This window comes from Malurus melanocephalus, unplaced genomic scaffold (genome assembly GCF_030028575.1).
Source record: "Malurus melanocephalus ecotype Western Australia unplaced genomic scaffold, MMel_1.1 scaffold_752, whole genome shotgun sequence".
Classification (NCBI taxonomy): Eukaryota; Metazoa; Chordata; class Aves; order Passeriformes; family Maluridae; genus Malurus; species Malurus melanocephalus.
The window spans coordinates 20,473-34,716 of NW_026623984.1; the positions used below are offsets into that span (position 1 = coordinate 20,473).

Sequence of the window (14,244 nt, forward strand, 5' to 3'; positions counted from 1 at the left end):
AAAATGATTTGCATAAAGATGGGACCTGAACTATGAAAAAAAAAAAAAAAAAAAAAAAAGGAAAAAAAGAAGGGGGGAAAATGAAAAAGAAAAAGAAATGCTGCCAGTTCCTGGACTGGCTCCAGTTTGATTGCAAGGAGAGTTGCCTGCAGCTCAATGCTTCAGAGTGCCTGGCCGAAGTGCTGGGGCCATGCCAAAGGCTGATGCACATTCCCTGCACCATAGGAAGAGTTTTTTCCTGTTCCCCTTCATCCTGCTGCTACATGCCATGAACATCTYGTGCTTACAGGCTTGGGAGCTCCCAGCTGTAGCACTGGCATTGGGGAGCTGGGGGCTCCGCAAAGCCCCCTGGGGTGATTTTGCTTTGGAAGCTCTGCAGGGGTTGAGTTTCTGGAGTCCTGAGTTCTGTGTTTCTATGGGTCCCTCACTCCCCTGTCTCAGTCTTTAGGCAAACCCAAGGCCTTTATCTCTGGATTTCTCCTCTTGGATTAGCAGGGACTCTTGTATGTGTCTGCATATCTCAGTGCTTTTTCCATCTCACTTCCTTTACAGCTGTGAGCTCGTGGCTAATTGTGCACCTCCCTCTAAAATCCCACTCAAAGGCACCTCCAAGTCAATGGAGAGAGCTCTTGTGAGCAGTCTGAGAAAAGTCTGCTGAAAACCAGGAGAAGACAACACACTACTGCCCAGCCTGTGCTTCCACCAGCCTGCACTGACCCCCCCTTAGTGACGCCCCTGCTTGCTCTACCACGGTCTGGGCAAGAAATGCCCACCAGGGAGGGCAGGTCTCTCAGGGCACATTTCCCCATCAGTTCAGATTCCCTTTTAATGCAAAGTCCATGTGGTAAATTGCTGCCACACCACTCCCCTTTGGGGTCCTTTCGTCCCCATGCGCTAGCAAGGGATGCACCAGCCTTTGTCCCATGCTGCTCCCTCCTTCCAAGAGCCTGGGGGAGGCTCCATGCTGGCAGGTGGATCAATGATTTTTTCATTATTTGCTGCTTGATCTAAATGTGTCTCAGCTTGAAAAATCCCTCGCTCCACCCAGATTCAAGTGTGAGCGTTTTGTCTGAGCACAGGCAGCTCCCACTGCCAAATATTCCAGGAGGAATAAAACAGGAGGAAGCTGGGCATGGAGGAACAGCCAGGCTCTAGGGCAGTTTGGTAGGGGCTTGCAAAACAGAAACCAGCCAGAGACGGATGTTTGTCATGGGATAAGAACATGCAAACATTTCAGAGGAAGGGGAAGGGAGGGGAAAGATGTTTGATAAAATATGTTTGCTCCTTTGAGCAAACGGGAAAAAAGGAAAGGATGTTTCCTGCAAGAAAACTTGGAGTGTGACTTTTAAAGAAGGAAAGAAGCTTGAGATTAAAATGGGAATCTTATGGGAGAAATTCCTCTTTGTCACAAGAAAAGAAGTTTTGGGCCCAGATGGTTTCCTCCATCAAATGTTAACAGCTTCTGGTCAAGCTGCCTTTTCTTCAGATGATGGTGCCAACCAGTTTGAGTCCCTTTGGCAATAGACACTGCATTTGGCAAAGAGAGGGTTTGGGTSTGGAACTGCTCTGGAATCACATAGAGAGATACCACAAGATGCCCCAAACCCCTGTGTGCTGTGAGGGGTCAGTGTGGGGACAAGGGAATGCTGAAAGCTCCCTGGGGCTTTGTCRGGGACTGGATGGACACCTTGTCCCAGCTCGGACATGTGAGCAGCTGACCRCTGTCCCTGCAGCCAGACGAGGAGACAGCAGAGCAAAGCAATCACCTGCTGTGTTTATATTTGGCTCTAGAGTGCTTTGTTTGGAGGCAGAGTAATGAAAATCATCCGAAGGAAGTTGTTGAGAAGTTGGTGAGAAAATTATGAACAACCAAAAAAGGGAGTTATAAAAAAATTTGCTGTCCAAACTGAACTCTAGAGTTACCCAACCACATGGCAATAATAGAAACAAGAGAGCTGGAAAGGTAAACACTTGAAAAGACGTTCCTGCCTTCCATCCTGCCTTTTTTTTCCTCCCCTGGTAAACAAATTTTAACAAGAGGAGTTGCAACATCTCCAGTGCTTGTCAATTTGAGCTCAGCCCACACGACGTTATATTCTGCCCTGTAAATTACAGCTGGTTTGATGGCAACTCCAGGTACTTGACTTTGGGCAATAAACAACACCTAGGGTGCAAAAACATGGGAAATCTTTAAGCCTTTGCTGTTGGAGCTGGAATCCACCACTCTCCTTGGTAAGTGCAGTGAGCTTTAGGATCAGTGTCTCTTCCTTGGCAGGTCAGTCCCATGGAGTGAGGATGGGTTTGGGCTCTCTCCCGTGGAACAGGCTTTGCCGAGGATGAGGACAGTGCCTGCTGGTTTGTCTGGCCTGCAGACTGCTCTCAGCCATGTGCCTCCATCAGAGAACAGCAATGGCAACTGTSACCCTGGAACACAGCAGGGTGGGACAGTGGCCCAGGAGCAGCAAGCACAAGGGCTCCCACATGCCATGGGACGAGTGAGCTCCTCTGTTGCCAGGTGAACCCTGGCTGTGCCTTGCTGAAACCACCAAAAATGGTGGCTGCAGAATCCCACAGGCTGGGGAGAAAGGCTGCAGCCTGCCTGGTGCCTCAGCAGGTGGGAATTTAGAAACAAAGTGGGAAAAAAATCAAGCTCTACAAGATTCATTCTGACGCTTAATAAGAAATGCGCAACAGATTCTACAAAGAAAGAATTTTTCTGTCCTTGCCACCACTTTCTTATCAGAAACAGGGAATGAATGTGATTTTCCCCCATCATTCATGCAGCACCCTTGGTCGAATCTGTTCAGTTTTCATTTTACTTCCTTTTCCATTTATTTTAACAGTGAGTTAAAGGGTCCTGGAGAACAGTGTTAGGGACAGTCCAGCACAGGCATTAGCTTCAACTCTGGCAATGCCACCTCTGAGGGGACTGACTGCAGGTTTGTCTGACACAGGAGGGAAGCAGGTTGAGCCAGTGCCTAAATACTGCTTTAATTAAGGGGTTTGTATGAGTAAGGAAAGGGAAATTGAATCAACATCTGCACTGTGCACTGGTAAAAGCAGCTCTGACACCCACACTGGTAATTGGGTGTCAATGCATCAAAATGGGTGCAGAGAAGAGCAATAAAAATGATCCATGGGCTGGAAAAAAAATAGGATGGAGACTTAGAGAACTCAATCTGTTCAGCTTGTTAAATAAGATCAAGGGGATGAGTGCAGTGTAATATATAGRATTCTTCCTGGTTAGAAACTGGGTACTAAAATGGTTCTGTGATTTAGAGGAGAAAAGAATAATAAGAACAAATGTCTGAAGTCAAAGCCAAAGAAAATTCAAATGGGAAATATGAGCTTTTTTTTTTTCTTAACACTAAGGATGATTAACCACTGGAACAGACTACAAAGAGAAGTGGTGGATTTGCCATYGCTTTCATTTTTAATGACTTCATTTTTTCTTCTCGAAAAGGACAAATGCAAAYATTTTCCATCAATTATTTGCATTAGATGATTTGAACCAAGCTCAAATCTGACATCATATGAATTCTTCCCTTGGACCAGCCATTGCCATGAAGARCTTCCATCTCTATTGTGGCAAAATAGTCTTTTTCCTCAACTAGGCCATGGAAAAGTAGAGAAACCTAATTCATAAATGGTGCAAATTCCATGGATTGTTTCCATTAGTGAAGGACCAGCATGAGACTTGTCTGGTGAAGAATAAAGCTCGATCAGTAGTGACATTCTCAGGGTGCATTGGAACACRATTTGCTCCTTCCTCCAGTGCTGGAGAAGGAAATCCAATTTTGCCAAGGGAGCAAGCTTGGCCCTCCGAGAGAAAAGGCACTTTTGCCAATGAAAAGGCTCATGAATGGGACCCAGATGTCCCAGGCAATATTGTTCTCAGTGACAATGAATTGCACATGTCTGGCACTCCCTGCCAGCACCGAGGCTCCCAGCAGCTTCTCAGAGAGGCACTGGTAGCTCCCCTGCACAGGTGAGGGCAGGGATCCACTGGCTCAACCCAGACTAGGGTTTGTGGTGCCGGGAAGCTCCAAATCCCACAGATGTCAGCTGAGATGGCTGCAGCTCAGCTGCCCTGGAAAGCAGGGATGTGTGGATGTTCCCAGGCAGGAAASACACTGAAAAGCAGTGGTCCCTTCTGAAAGTTTCAGCCAGAGTGACACCAGAATAAGGACCAAAATGGGAATGGGAACCCAGGAGCCTTCCAAACTGTTTTTATCTCCTAGTCACAAACCTGTTCTGTTATAGACAGAGCTGTGTCATGTTCTTTAATGATAAAAACTGTGAGAAAAGGGAATTCTACTAAAGATCGTTAATTTACTGTCTTCACACTCACTGCTGGAAGATGCTGCTGAGTGACCTTGACAATAAATTACTGGCTGTTATTCAGGTTGTGTGAATGTCAAGAGCAGCAGAGGAGAGAACCAGTCCTATATGGGCATACACACTAACATATAGTTATAATTATATATAATATATATAATATATATAATATATAGCTTTTATATATCTCCAGGAAAAAGGTCTTGGTGTTTCATAGCTATGAAAAAAGCAAGTGAAATGACAGGGGTAACTACAAGAGGGAAAGTGGGCACGGAACAGCATGGTACCATGGTACAAACCATAATGAGTGTTTGTCTTTGATACAATGTGCAGATTGGGTCTCTCCATCACGTGTGAAGGAACAAACAAGTGTGATACATGAACTGAGCTTTGGTTTTATGCAGACAGGTAGTAACAAGACAAGGGAAAAAGAGGGTACATTTGGTTTTTTCAAACCAACAAAGGGTAGATTTAGATTAGWTGTTGAGAAGAAATTCTTTCCTATGAGGGTGGTGAGGCCCTGGCACAGGGTGCCCAGAGAAGCTGTGGCTGCCCCTGGATCCCTGGAAGTGTCCAAGGCCAGGTTGGACGGGGCCTGGAGCAACCTGGGATAGTGGAAGGTGTCTCTGCATAGGGCAGGGAGTGGGACAGGATGAGCTTTGAGGACCCTTGCAAAGCAAACCAATTTGGGATTCCTTGTTGCAAACCAGGTAACTGGATGGGGACTGGAAAAGCTGAGCTGAGGGGAGAATACAAGAGCCAGTGACAAACACAGTGATGGCACAGAGGAGATGGACATAGAGCATAACAATTAGTGGGGGTTAAACAAACTTAACTGGTAGTGGCACAAGAACAACTTTTCCCAGCATCCATTTTTTCRACCAGGGTGAGGGCTAGGTGAGAGGAGTGGAGCATCTCTTTTGCTCCCATTACAGGGCAGGTTGACTCCTGGAGGTTTCCAGGAGCTCCCTGGAGAGGAAGGATCTGGATTTTGACTACATTTGCTCTGCTATGTGATGAAAGTAAAACTAATTAAGATTTTTTTCTATCCAAGTCCCCTACTACAGGGCAAACCTCTCTACTGCTTGGTGCATTTCAGAGAGAACACTCCAAATCTGTGTCCCTCACACATTACAGCACCTCTGCTGTGAGTTCCTTTGGTGACAACAGCAAAGAAGGGAACTGCAGCCCACTGCAGAGATGTGGCAGAAAGGACATCTGCAGTGTRGGGGATTTCTGGGCAATGTCAGATTTTACTTTTGGAGCCCTCTGGGGAAGGGGACTGAAAGAGGTGCTGTGATTCCTGGCTTGAGAGYTCTTGCTGAATTCAGCTGACAGAGKAGAGGAGGGACACTACTGAGAGCTGCTGTCGTGCACTTTGTTGGACTGTCAGCGCAGCAGCATGGGGGTTTCAGATGCTGATTGCTAAATGAATAATCTGTTATGCTCAAGAAAGATGATGGTTTTTGTAAAACAACCTTTGCTTCATACAAACCATCAGCTGAAAAGTATTCAGGATTATTTCTGCTTGCAGATRCTAAGATGCATTTGGTCCTGAATAGATCAGGCTGTAAGGTAAAATGTTTAGGATCCTATTCCCATGAGTGTGCCTGATCAAAAATTCACCTCTCTTYTGCCATCAAAGCACAGTGCCAACAYCCCAGCACACGGAGCCCTTGTTATTAAARCTGGGAAAGGTTGGTGCCAATTACAAGGATTCATGGGTTTCACGATGAGTGATTTACTCGAGGCTCTGTTCAAAGAACAGCCTGCAGCCCCGCTTAGAAGCCTGCAGCAGCAATAGATGGGAATAAGATCAGGGAATTCCTCAACAAACGTGCAATTTATTAGCTGACAGTGATCCTTTAAAGTGTTGCAGATTAAAACTGGGATACTCTGGTGTTAGTGGCAGTGCAGGGTGTTGAAATGGTTGTGCCACAGGCGCAGGGTCTGTGGAGGAGGAGCAGCACAGTCCTTCACCTCCTGCTCTGAGCCTGGGCAGCGTGTCCCTGAGCATTGATCAGGCTCTGCCACATCTGCCCTGGGCTTTCTTCCACGAGGGCTCCGTTTAATCTCCTCCAGCTGGGAGTTTCTGCCGTTGATGGCAGTAGCCAGCTCCTCCATCTACCTGCAAATCCAGACATTTACAGAGGAAGGCACACACATCATCGACATCCTGCTAGGGGAAGGCTTCTCTGAGCTTGGCTGTCTTTTGGGAGCATTTGCCTGTCAGCTTGGTAGGTGAGTCAGGAGCAGGGACATATCCCTGGCTGGGACACCGGGGAGCACTGGGTGACTTTCCAGTGGTGATGTGTTGACAAGGGTTTGCATGGAAGCATGGGAGAGATTTATGGGGTCGGTTCTGCCAAACACTTGTGATCCCACAAAAATGTAGCATCGTGTCCCACAGAGCCTGGCAGGATCACAGATGTGTTCSCTTCCAATTGTGTGTGGTGGGACATTATTCTCTCCCTTGTGACCTAATGGTCACTGACTTTTATTTCTCAAGCCTGCCTGTTTAATTAAGGAGTTGCTTCTTGCCCACAGTATGGGATGAGCTCGAATGAAAGCAGCATGCTTTGGAGGCTGAAATGAAACCCCAAATGTCAGCTCACCCACTGAGTGAGCTATTAAAGCCGACTGAAGTGGTTACATTATGGTGGCCATGGGTTGCCTTGCAGAATGAGCACTGTTGTGGGTGAAAACTACTTTTTTGATTTTTCTCAAGTTGCTTTTCACTTTTCTCCTAAATAAGCCTTTATGCTTTGTCTAAACAGATGAATTTGATGCTTAATAAAACTCTGCTTTGCCCAAGCACTTTCTGTGCTGGATGGTCTCAGTAAACACTTCAAATTTGGAAAGGGAWGTAATTGCTAAACTTTCACTGAGACACTGCATGCTGAGGTTACTTAACACCCTGGTATCAGTACAAATTACCAAACCAGAGATGGCATTTCATGTGGATGGAGGAGCTCTAAAGCAGCTGGCAATCACATCCCAACTTGTTAATCAACACTGAAGAAGCAATAAGTAGCTAATTTGCAGACGTGAAGTTCCTTTTTAAAGGGAAGATAATCTTCGAGCCTGTGCTGATAGAGAGAATGTCCCTCCTGAGCAGCTGCCAGAGGGATCGGTTCCCTCTCTGGTGGCAGGTTTTGGGTGGCTTGAGTGTCTCACTGCCCATGGGGTGGATGTTTCCATCCTGGAGCAGCTCCACTGCTCTCCCCAGCGCTCCCAAGGCTGACAAGGGAAATGTTCACAGTGCAAACCCRACAGCATCCACTGCAAAAACATCTGAGCTGCACATGTGCCACAGTCATACAAATGAGCTGGCACAGACTTGGACACAGTGCTGGCGTCAGACCTTTGGTTTAAAATCATATTTGGTAATAAAAGGGGGCAGAGGAGGTTTGGTATGTTTTCCAAGAAATAAAAATATTACTTTTTTGACCTGACTACAAATTGTTGCAATTGAGTTTTAAGTTTTAACACAGGGATTGGAGGGAGGAAAAGAAATGAGAAGGTTTTTGTTGCTCGAGTTTTCAAGGAAAAAAATCTGGCTTTTGTTTCCAGTTACTGATTTTTTTTTTCTTAATACAAAACATTTTGAATTATATCAGGGATATAATTCAATTTTCTTTGGCACAAAGCAGGGAGAATACGACAAAAATCGAAAGAGGCAATTTTAGCGTTTCATATCAAATGAAGGGGATTCCCTGGCTCTTTGAACAARACCTCTGCCTCAAAAAGCCTCTGTTGAGGAGTGCCCAGCAGGTCTCGCCACAGGAGAAGGAGCCATGGGCAGCACCTTGTCCTAGCCATGTCCCGAGGGGTGAGAAGAGGAGAAGGCTTACAGCACCACGAGGCTGCTGAGGTTCTGGAAGGCGAAATCGGGAATGTGCCAGATGTGGTTGAGCGCCAGGGTCATGGCTTGGAGCGCCGGCAGGTGGTTCAGAGCTCGGACKGGGATCTCCGTCAGGGCGTTATCATCCAGCCACAGGTGACGCAGGGAGAGCAGCCCCTCAAAGCTCTGGTCGGGCACCACGGAGATGAGGTTTGCATCCAGGCGTCTGGGGGGAGAGAAACAGGGTGGGGATCAGTGAGAGCCCAGCCTGCGGCGGCGGCGTTACGCAAAGGCAACCATGCCGAGGCGGAGGGATTGATGGCCAGGGAGATTGGAACAGGCTGTAAATAGTGATTAACATAAGAAGAGATTGGTGGAGCTGCCTCCTGTGCTGGGAGATGGGTAGCCACCGCCATCCCAAGGACCATCCCTCCTTGGTGGCCTTTTGGTGCTGCCAAATGCTGGTGGCTCCTGAAGCCCCATGGTTGGGCTCGGTCCTTCCTGCGGTTCCCCAGCCCAGCTGTGGGTTGCATCCACCCCYCTCAACACCGAGCATCAAAGCTGCATCATCCCCTGGGGCTGGGCTCGCCACGGACCTGCCCGAACGATGCGCTGGGCACAGCCCGACATCGGGCGCCCCGCAACCCGCTCACACCCACAGCTCTGCCGGACGACCACACCGTGCGGCCACGGCCATGTTCCACAGCCATGTTCCAAGGGGAGAGGATTTGTCTGGAAATGTGAAATTGTCACCGTCCTGCTCGGGGTCCTGACCCAAACCTGTGTCACTCTGCAGGAGCCGAGCCTGTGCTCTCATATCCCACTTTGGGCCTTTCCTCCCCCTCCATTTGCCAATTGTTTCTTTTTAATCATCATGGAAAGCTTAAGGCAGTTGAAATTGAGGTTTAATTTGGTGAGAAACTTTAATTCTGAGCATTTGTTTTTGTTTCAAAATAGAATGAGACGCCAAAAAATACTAAGCTTATTATGAAAAAAAAGTTTAAAACTTAGGTTTGGGAATCATCTCTAAAGATCTTTTGTTGCAATGATGATGAGCAGGACAGAATGTGTTATCTGCAGATTTTGAAACCAAATCATAAGAGGAAAATACTTCAGATTTGGATGAAATACCAGGAACCAATTATACCAAGGAAAAAGCAAATTTTAATTTCCATCCACAGCCAACAGAGCTTATTTTATTTTTCCAAGTTATCKAAAGGAAAAATCTCTGCATTCAAATTGCAAAGAGGAAGAACTCTGTCTCTTATCAAAGCATGAAAGAAGGAAGCTAACAGAGCTGTCATGGCCCAGCCCTMAAATCAACGATCCTCCAAAAAGGAATGCAGTAAAGAAATTAGTGTTCTTGACTATATGAAGTAATATTTTTGATGAACATTGAACACTGGAGCAAAGCCCCAGACACCATTACCTCCCAGGCTGCTTTGAAGAGTACCGAGATTTGTTAATTCTCAAAATACTGCTATGAACTCAGGAGGGAGAGACCAAATGCCCCATCACAAGTGGGAGCAGGGAAGAGGCTGGGTGCCAGCCCTGTTCTGTGCAGTGGGGTGTGGGTGGTATTTCCTGGCAGGCCTGGCCTGGRTGGACAAAGCTGGAGGTTTGTATCTGGTTAAGAAGTGCAGTCAAACTTTCCTGAGATTTCCTTCAGACAAATGCCCTTGAAATGCAGAGTACAAGATCTGGTACAGCAGCAGCATCACCTTAGGCTGGARTGATAACCTGGGGTTAAATCCCTATTTCATTACTCCCATTTTGCCACTTTAATTATGAATTACAGAGAGTGGGGAGGCCCTGGMACAGGGTGCCCAGAGCAGCTGTGGCTGCCCCTGGATCCCTGGCAGTGTCCAAGGCCAGGCTGGATGGGGCTTGGAGCAGCCTGGGATAGTGGAAAGTGTCCTTGCACATGGCAGAACAAGAACATGGTGAAACAAGATGAGCTTTGAGGTCCCTTCCAGCCCAAACCATCCTGTGATTCTATTTTCCGAAATTCTAGGACTCTTGCATTGCTGCAAAGTGACATTTGCCGGTGCAAGGCTGTTCAGTTAAGAATTTCCCAGCCGCGCTGAGAATCAGCAAAAGACATCATCCATCTTCTGGAGACAACAAGTCCAAATAATAAAGATTAGAAAAGCAAACCCTGCAGCAGCTCAGAGTAAGCTTGAGGACTCTCTTTGAAAAATTTTATCAAAATGTTTTGGGACAGACAAGAAATTTTGGAACAACATTGAAACTTYCGCAGGAAATTTTAATCTTCGCTTATTTTTTTCCAGTTCTTCCTCAGCATAAGAATTCTGTTAGGTTTTGGCATCATAAACTGTTAAAAAAAAAAAAAAAAGGCTGCACTGCTTACTCTTCCCAGAGATACTCTTTCATTCAAACCCCTGTAAGTTTACTGAAAATTGTTTTAAAGTGAATGCTCAGTTTCAAGTCTAATTTATTAAAGAGACAATGAAAATATYCATGAGAATAGTTATAATTTCTCAAACACAGACTAAGCTTTCAGAAATTGACATGCTAAACCAGAAACAAGGGCTAGTACATCAGGCTGAGCTGGGAAAGAACCAGGAACAGGGATGGGGACAGGGATAGGGACAAGGGAATGAGGTGGAGCCCATGGCCATCCAACTTCACATCCCATGAACTGGATGAAACCCTGGCTGTGTCTCACAGGGGAGTTTGTTTCCAGTGTGATGGTGGCCCAAGAGCTGGGGAAGCCATCAGTGGTACTGGATTTGCTCTGTGGCTTTCAGCAGCGCTTAGGAAAGGCACTGATTTCCCCAGAGATGTCCATGGGTATGGGAAGTGCAACATGGGGCTGTTTTTGGGTACCTGTCTGTCTTTGTGGATCCCTGTGGTTGGTACAGGGATGAGAACTTGGATCCATCAAGGAGTTTGTTACACTCCTGGGTGGTTTCTGGCCCTGTATCTCCATATCTTCACATCTCCACACCTCACTGCCAGTGTGGGGTCACCTGTGCAAGGCTTAGATGGACCCTAGCTGTCCTRCTCCCCAGCTCTGCAGAGGCTGCCTGGGGGACACGGGGAGGTGTGGCTGTGTGGTCACTGTCCGTGAGACATTCACTGGGATCGTGTTCTGGGGGGCTGTTGTGGAGCTCCACTCATTTAATTACTGTCAGTCTGCTCCAGAGCGTGGAGATCAGAGTCCAGACAGATCCCTCTGAGAGTGAAAGGGACACTTTGTGCTGGTCACAATGAGCAGGACCTGAGAAATCTCAGAATCAGCAACCTGCTTGGGCCACAGCACAGCAAGATGCACCTMCCTGGAGCCAGGTAAGCTAAAATTAGGAATGAGGCAGTGCCCAGCTGAAGACGTTTCACACRCAGCATGAATGGCAGGACTCCTTTTGTGCCCTTGCAGCACTGCAGAGRGGACAGGGAGCACGGGCTCAGTGACAGCTGCATTCCTGGCACCAAGGGATGGCTCACTGCTCCTCAGGGAGCTGCTGGCTCTTTCTGGAAGAGATGTGCATTCTTTCTAATAAAAGCTGTGCATGTGGGGATTGCTAATTGCTATGGCTTTCAGACAGCTCTCTACTCTCTTCTGGAAGCAAAAAAGCTGAAGTTCTTGGCACAGAACTGTCAGTAATTATATCAATTATACTAAACAAAAACCAACCCAACAGTTCTCTCCTTTCTTCAGTGTGTGACTCTGGCTCTGTAAGTGTTTTGTGTTATGATTTATACCTGAGGTAATTGGGTCGATTAGTGGGTAAATGAGACAGCACAGGCCGAGGCTGGCTCCTCACCTTCCACGGAGATGTTTTAATCTTTATTTCACCAAATCACTCAGTTGGTTTTCCTCACAAGCTTTAACCCGTTGGTTGCTTGCAGGGAAAGGCACCTCTGTCACAGAGCTGTTGGTGCCTCTGGARTGGCACTTATCCCACGCCTGCTGTCCAGCAGGGCTGTGGGTCTGCACAGAGAGTGACACACAGGGACTCCAGATGTCAGCAGGGACAACATTTCCAAATGACTTCACAGGCTTGAGCAAGACCCTGCAGAGTGTTGGCCTGTCTGTTGCAGGCAGAAGGAGGTGATTTTTAGTGGGACATTTAAAAAAAACAGCTTATGAAAACCAGCAGCTGCTGAGAGTCTCAGCTTCTGGCTTCAGAGCTTCATCTGCTGCTGAGAGTCACAGGGCATTTATACAACTGCAACATGACACTGACTCAAAAGCCCTAAAAGTGCCAGCAGTCACCTCAGACTTTACTCCATTTTCCCTTTTAGGGGCTACAGGGAGAGAGGGAACTGCCTGGAAGAACCTCCAAAGTCTGCTGGTCTGAGGCATCTTTTTCCCTGGGCAGATGTTCACATCTGTGCAGAGCCATGGTGACAGGAGCAGGTCAGCACCAAACATGAGTGTGCCTAAGCTTGCCTGCTGCTGCTGTGGAGTGACAGCTCTGGGGAGGCAGAGGAACCTGCCTGCAGTGGGAAAGGGAAGTGTTTCCTTGGGCTGGACATTGTCAGGTTGGCTTCATGTTGGGTTCCAGGGCTGAGGGCCCAACATGCCTTGGAAGTGCCCCTTCATTGCTTTGAACATTTTCTGCATTTGATAAATGCTTGAGGAGAAACCATCTGCATCCTTGCCAGGAGCAGTCCAGAGAGGATGGCGGGATCAGGAACACTTCTAGAAGGAGCCAGGCAAACAGGGAAGTGCTTTTCTGAGGATGAAAGGTCAAGAGTGGGAGATTGCTCCTTTCCAATGTGCAGAGGACAAGTCAATGCCACCAGTGCAGCTGCTCAGGTCTGGCCAGGGCTGGGRTGTGAGCAGTCATTGGTGCAGTGAACATGTTCTGAGGTTTGAGTTCATCCTGAACTGCAATCTGACATCTTGGGTTGCCTGTGCCACAGACCCAGCGGTTTCTAAGAGCTGTCTTGTTCCAAGGACTGTTTCCAGAATGCTTCAGAGGATGTCCAAGTGCATTTTTGAGCTGTTGATAACATGACTGGCAGAATAACCGGGAAAGAACTGGAATCAGTCACTTTGTTCCCTAACAGATGTGATGCAAATCTCAGGCTATGACTAGCAGAAGTGAATTTACCCACATTTTACCATTTCCTTCTGGCTGTGGAGCATTGACAGGGGGAGCTGCAGCCTGGAAACCAACAGAAATGCTCAATACCACACTGTTAGGAGACATCCCAAATTTTGCTGCTGTTTTTTCCTTCCTCACACACATCAGAGTCAGTAAGAGCTGGCTGTCTGCTTGTCTCAGGCCAGCCATGGCCTGTAGCACGGACTGGGATGCTYCCCACAGATCAGTCACCATGGGGTTCTGGGATTCAAACGCAGCCCATCCTCAGAGCCTTTTTTGCAACACGCTTGGCTATTATTTCCCTTGATAAAGTTTTTTTTTGCAACATATTTGGTATTATATCCCTTGATAAAGTTTTTTTGCAACATGTTTGTCTATTATTCCCCTTGATAAAGTTGGAGACTTGCCACTGAGGATCGTGTGCAGCACTGAGCAGTGCAGGGCTGGGCTGTTCCCTCMGCAGACCAGGGAGCTCCTCTGTGGCTCTCTGCCCACTGCAGAAGGCAGAACATGAAGAAAGGCCATTCTGGACGGAGAGCTGTGGTCACTGAAGGTGTGAAGGCCGAGCCCACCCATCCCTGAGCCATGAGGGAGGTGCTGCAGCCTCCCTGGCCCCCGTGTGCGTGTGTGTRTCAGCTGAACAGAGCTGAGCTCACCACAAATGTCTAATTGGTGCCTCGGGGCCATCGCCGCTCTTCCTGTCTGAGTTTATCTTGAAAGGCTCGGCTGAGTTACTCCTCTGCCATGACAGGATCTCAGTTCCTTGTAGCAACATAAGAAGGAGGTGATGTCACTGAAGCTAAACTTCTCTGATAACTCACTAACGACAGGGGCCAACAGCTCGGCTTCTTTCTCAGGCCAAATCCCCAGAGTGAGTCAGTCCCTGGCTGGTGAGGGCTGGGGAATGGCTGTGCAGGAGCTGAGGGCATGGCCCTGGGGAATGGCCGTGCAGGAGCTGAGGGAATGGCTGTGCAGGAGCTGAGG

General features: G+C 47.6%; 1 protein-coding gene across 1 annotated transcript in view; it reads right to left on the minus strand.

The window, feature by feature from the left end:
* Positions 1-14,244, minus strand: part of LOC130584722 (leucine-rich repeat-containing G-protein coupled receptor 6-like) — a 133,841-nt gene that overhangs the window by 19,788 nt on the left and 99,809 nt on the right. The window contains exon 5 of the mRNA XM_057384871.1: positions 8,193-8,408. Coding sequence (XP_057240854.1) covers positions 8,193-8,408 — 216 coding nt within the window. The remainder of the gene's footprint in view (positions 1-8,192; positions 8,409-14,244) is intronic.